The 5,714-nt window shown below is 42.7% G+C and overlaps 1 protein-coding gene across 1 annotated transcript; it reads left to right on the forward strand.

The window, feature by feature from the left end:
* Positions 1-4,005: 4,005 nt before the first annotated feature.
* Positions 4,006-4,930, forward strand: DUSP21 (dual specificity phosphatase 21). The gene has a single exon (XM_054471884.2). The coding sequence runs from the start codon at positions 4,164-4,166 to the stop codon at positions 4,734-4,736; it is 573 nt and encodes a 190-aa protein (XP_054327859.1). The 5' UTR covers positions 4,006-4,163; the 3' UTR covers positions 4,737-4,930.
* Positions 4,931-5,714: the final 784 nt, after the last annotated feature.

The raw sequence follows: 5,714 nt of genomic DNA on the forward strand, positions 1-5,714 counted from the left end.
TATAATGGACATTGGAGACTCATAATGGGCGAGGATGAGAGTGGGGAGAGATTTAAAAACTACATATTGGGAAGAATGTACACTACTCAGGTGATGGGTGCACTAAAATTTCAAACTTTGCCATTATACAATTCATCCATGTAACCCAAAACCACTAGTACCCCTAAAGCTATTGCAAGAGAAAAGAAAAAAATTCTCATCACCATTAATGGAACAAACAAATAACATATGCCTCTGGTACGATGTACTGAGAATCACACACTCTGGTGGTATTCTTGCAAAAAATATTTCGCCTGAATTTAATCCTGAGGGAACAGTCAAACAAATATATCTTGAAAGATGTTCTGCAAAACTGGCCTGAACTCTTTTTTTTTTTTTTTTTTGGAGACAGAGTCTCGCTTAGTCGCACAGGCTGGAGTGCAGCGGGCAGCGGTGCAATCTCGGCTCACTGCAAGCTTGCCTCCTGGGTTCACACCATTCTCCTGCCTCAGCCTCCCGAGTAGCTGGGACTATAGGCGCCCGCCACCACGCCCGGCTAATTTTTTTGTATTTTTAGTAGAGACGGGGTTTCACCGTGTTAGCCAGGATGGCCTCAATCTCCTGACCTTGTGATCCGCCCACTTCGGCCTCCCAAAAGTGCTGGGATTACAGGTGTGAGCCACCGCGCCCAGCCAAAACTAGCCTGAACTCTTAAAAATGCCAATGTCCAGCAAGATCGAAACAAAAGACTCAGCAACAGCTCCAAATTTAAAGATGCTAAAGAAGCATGAGGGCTAAATGCAATGTGTGATCCTTGATTCAATCCTGGATCAAAAGAAAAAAACAGCTATAAATAATATTATTAAGAGATTTGGTGAAATTTGAATATGGATTACATGTTAGATAATAATATGGGGCCAATGTTAAATTTCCTGAGTGTGGTCATTGTACTGTGGTTATGGAAGAGCATGTACTTGTTCTTTGGAGATATGTGCTGAAGGGCTAAATTGTTGCTATATCTACAAGAAACTCTCAATGTTTCAGCAAAAAGAAACAAGCAAATAAATAAATATGTGTGTCTGTATATCAAAATAGAGAGATAAAGCAAATGTGGTGAAGTGTTAACAATAGAACTATAGGTGAAGGGTAAACAGATGCTCATTGTTCTATTCTTGCAGCTTTTATGCAGGTTTGATATTTTTCAAAACACAAACTTGGACACTATAAATAATAAGTAATAAAAACAAAAAGACTTTTCCCAGTCATGTTTTCTATTAAGCCTTTCATGACATACACCTACTGCCCCTGGCCCCCAAACACTCACCTAAAACAAAGAATCATACCCTCTCTTCTGGACTTTTCCAAGGTTATCTATCTCTCTGACCAAAGTATAAGCTCTTGGAAATCAGGCCCTGTATTGTGATGGATCTACACTGCTAGGACCATACCTGACACAGATTGGATGCTCAGTTGATCCCCTTTTTAAATTAATCAAGCTGAGTCTTGAAGCTCAGATAGAATTCAGGAAGTAGAGAGGAGTCAGGCTTCTCAAGAGAGAGGAATGGCGTGAGCAAAGGTAAGGAAACAGGAATGTACATTTTGTATTTACCAAAAGCGTTTGCTTTGTTTGGTCAGAACTGAGGGTTTATATAGGTGAAAATGCCTAACACACTATAGATTCTTAATAAAAATCTGACGAATAAATGAATGAATGAGATTTGAAAGGCAGGCTTAGATCAGATTAGAAAGGGCTTTGACTACTGAATTGAGAAATTTGAACATTAACTAGTTCTTAGCATCCAGGGTGTTCTCCCAGCGGTGGAAAGAGAGTGTGTTCTTGGGCAAGTCCATTGCACATTTTCTTCACTAAATAACAAGGAAAATTGCCTCCATCAGTGTGTTAAAAAAAAAAAAAAAAAAAAAAGGAAAAGTAGAGACAAGTGGGATCTGAAAGTGACCTGCTTCCAAACTCAAGGGGAGAAAACGTTATCTATCCAGGAAAAGCTCCACAGTGAAATTTTAAAACATCCAACATCCTCAGACTAACAGGTGTCACAGAATATGAAGAATAAATAAATGAATCTATTTAACACGGGTCATGCTTGTCTTTGAAAATAGTGTCTGAGACCGGGCGCGGTGGCTCATGCCTGTTATCCCTGCACTTTGGGAGGCCGAGGCGGGTGGATCACCTGACGTCGAGAGTTTGAGACCAGCCTGGCCAACATGGTGAAACCTCGTCTCTACTAAAAATACAAAAAATTAGCTGGGCATGGTGGCACGAGCCTGTAATCCCAGCTACTCATGAGACTGAGGCAGGAGAATGGCTTGAACCTGGGAGGCGGAGATTGTGGTGAACCGAGACCGCCCACTGCACTCCAGCCTGGGCAACAAGAGCAAAACTCCGTCTCAAAAAAAACAAAAATAAAAAAAAGAAAAGAAAATAGTGTCTGAAATTATTTTGTTAATTGTACTATAGTTTTAAAGTTTAAGAAGTGTATACTTATGAAATAAGTAGGCTCCAACACTAGTTTAGGGCCTCCACATTACTACATAGATTACAAACTTCTCCGTTAGCCCAGCTGAGCTGTCCCCAACAGACAGTTTTCATATTTATTTACTATTTGTGTTCTATTTTCTTCCAGATAGCTTTGTGGGGACTGACAATTTAAGTAATGCAAAATAATTTGATTATGACAACTGAGAAAAAGAAACGTGTGTTGTGTTTTGAGGTTATCATTTCCTTGACCATCATAAGAAGCCTGATATCTATTCGTCTTTGTTCATAATCACAGCACACCTTTGAACACATACCAAAATGATGATGGAATGAGAGCAAAGTATGTGAGTCAATTGGCTACTCTGTGAAACAATTTGTTAGTTTTAGGCTATAGTTCTTTTCAATTTTCAGCCAAATTCTATAAAAATCTTAGCTGGAAGGAAATGCAAATGTCAGGTTACATTTTAGAAATTAATTTTTGGGCTGAGTGCGGTGGCTTATGCATGTAATCCCAGCACTTTGGGAGGCCAAGGAGGGAGGATTACCTGAGGTCAGGAGTTTGAGACCAGCCTGGCCAACATGGTGAAATCCTGTCTCTACTAAAAATACAAAAATTAGCCAGGTGTGGTGGTGCGCTCCTGTAATCCCAGCTACTCGGTAGGCTAAGGCACAAGAATCACTTGAACCCAGGAAGCAGAGGCCTGGGACTCTCCAGCCTGGGTGACAGAGCAAGACTGTCTCAATTTTTGGCCCAATTACCATGTAGCATTAACTTGTTTCAGAATGTTTAATATTACTGGGAAGACAGCATCGGTAGTGGTCAAAGTGATTTGTAGTTCACAAAGCATGTAGGCATTTTTTTTTTTTGAAGAAAGTAAACAAAATAATTTGAACTGTTGTTTCAGGTAATAAAGTAGACTCATGCGGTAAGTCATTTGAGCTATATGTACAAATGGACTATGACACAGCTAAATTAGTCACAACTGTCCACCACAGGCCAACTTCAAGATAAAGGGCTATATATCAGTTAGCAGTGCTCTCTTACAACCAGCCCTGACGTGTTTATAAGCAGGAAAATAATTTTATGGTTACAATCAACAAAGAAGTATAAGGCCAGTCTACCAAGCCCAGCCAAATCCCATATCTAGCTCCAGTTTTATAGAGATTAGCATATCACATGAGCCAAATGCTGTTCCCCAACTTAGAATGTGATATTGCTATTTTGCAGGGAAAGTGTAAGCCCTGTTCTGCAACACTGACGAAATAGAAGTATTCATAGATATTGTGTTTAACGTGGTCCAATAATTGAAACATAAAATAGATATCTTGTAACAGAACATTTTTAAAAGTCAAGAAAGATAAGAATTAGGCCTTGGAAAATAAATGACTATGAAGAAAGATAAAAAGAAAGAGACTGGGGTGTTTCTGAAGACCCTGCTTAGAGGTCCTGTCCTCCTTGCGGCAAGTAGCCATTGCCATGGAAACCGGAGCCTCAGGGCTATCTGTCCGGGATTGTGACGCTCAGATGGGAGTGGTGGGAGGAGACAGGAAGAGGGTGGTGGCCGATAGCTGGTCCTCTTTCTCCAACACCTAGCCTGAGACTTCGCGGCGCGGCTGCTATCCTGAACTAGCTTGGTAAGGGTTGTGCCCCGAACCAGTGTAGAGAGACCTCGGACCAGCCGCCTTGATGACAGCATCCGCGTCCTCCTTTTCATCATCTCAGGGTGTCCAGCAGCCCTCCATCTACAGCTTCTCCCAAATAACCAGAAGCTTGTTTCTCAGCAATGGTGTGGCCGCCAACAACAAACTCCTTCTGTCCAGCAATCGCATCACCGCCATTGTCAATGCCTCGGTGGAAGTGGTCAACGTATTCTTCGAGGGCATTCAGTACATAAAGGTGCCTGTTACCGATGCTCGTGACTCGCGTCTCTACGACTTTTTTGACCCCATTGCTGATCTTATCCACACCATCGATATGAGGCAGGGCCGCACGCTGCTGCACTGCGTGGCTGGAGTGAGCCGTTCCGCCTCACTGTGCCTTGCGTACCTCATGAAATACCACTCCATGTCGCTGCTGGACGCCCATACGTGGATCAAGTCGCGCCGCCCCATCATCCGGCCCAACAACGGCTTTTGGGAACAGCTCATCAATTACGAATTCAAGCTGTTTAATAGCAATACCGTGCGCATGATCAACTCGCTGGTAGGTAACATCCCTGACATCTATGAGAAGGACCTACGTACGATGATATCAATGTAAGCCATCCCGGCCAGCCCCTGACATCTGCCATCGATCTTGCACCAAGACTGAACTTGAACACTGACATTTTGTTAGTAAAGAAAACCGGATGGTACCTTGTTAAAGGGCAAGAAAAAAGGGAGGGGGTTGGAGTTTTGAACGTAGTAAGCCTTACCTTAATAGAATTAAATTCATGAAACATAAGATGGTGAAAATGTTTTTTATATTGTGAGGTCAAGCTATTGGGGCCTGGCTGGAACCAGGGTGGGGCAAGCAATGCTCAGCTCACATAGACCTGCCAGCAGCACTCAATACATGTGGCAGGCCTGGAATCCTGAGCCCTGCCAGAGGCTGACTAACCCAGGAGTGAATCCCCTAGAATCCCACCTGGTTTTTTCCAACTCAAAGTCAAAGCCTTAGATATCTTGGCATCCCTTGCACTTCTCCCAGTAAGTGCCAACCTAGTGGATAAGTGGCTTTCATTCAAGCTGTGCTCCAGGAGCTCTGGAGGAGTCTCAGGCTACCCTTGCCCATCTTTAATCACAGTGGCCCATCTCTGGTTTTCTAGATTGGATTTATACATTAGTTTTTTAAAAAAAAAAAAACAAAAAAAAAAACTAGTTTTTTAAAAGACCATTCCACTCCATAAAGTTTAAAAATATTGTATTTTTTTGAGTGCTGTACTTGATGGCAAGTTCTCAAGGTGTCTTTGGTGATCTCCCACCGGCCTTTGTGAAAAGGGACATAGTCCTTTTCGCAGGGCATATACTGAGAGAGAACAGGCCTGACACCAGGCCTCAGGGGTTCCTCTCATGAGCCTTGGCTTAAGAGGCTGGAGCTCCTGGCCATGACCCAGCCCTGTCACCTCTAACATCTCCTTTCACTGTGACCTGGGTCCTCTCAGAGCTTCACTTTCCTCACCTGTCAAAGCAACTGTCTCCCATAGAGTTGTTGTGAGGACTGGGTTCCTTAGCACAGTACCTGGCACATGAATGGTTT

Source organism: Pongo pygmaeus, chromosome X (genome assembly GCF_028885625.2).
Source record: "Pongo pygmaeus isolate AG05252 chromosome X, NHGRI_mPonPyg2-v2.0_pri, whole genome shotgun sequence".
NCBI lineage: Eukaryota > Metazoa > Chordata > Mammalia > Primates > Hominidae > Pongo > Pongo pygmaeus.

Excerpts from the sequence above, each read along its gene's own strand:
- DUSP21 (XM_054471884.2), top strand. The coding sequence starts at position 4,164 with ATGACAGCATCCGCGTCCTCCTTTTCATCATCTCAGGGTGTCCAGCAG.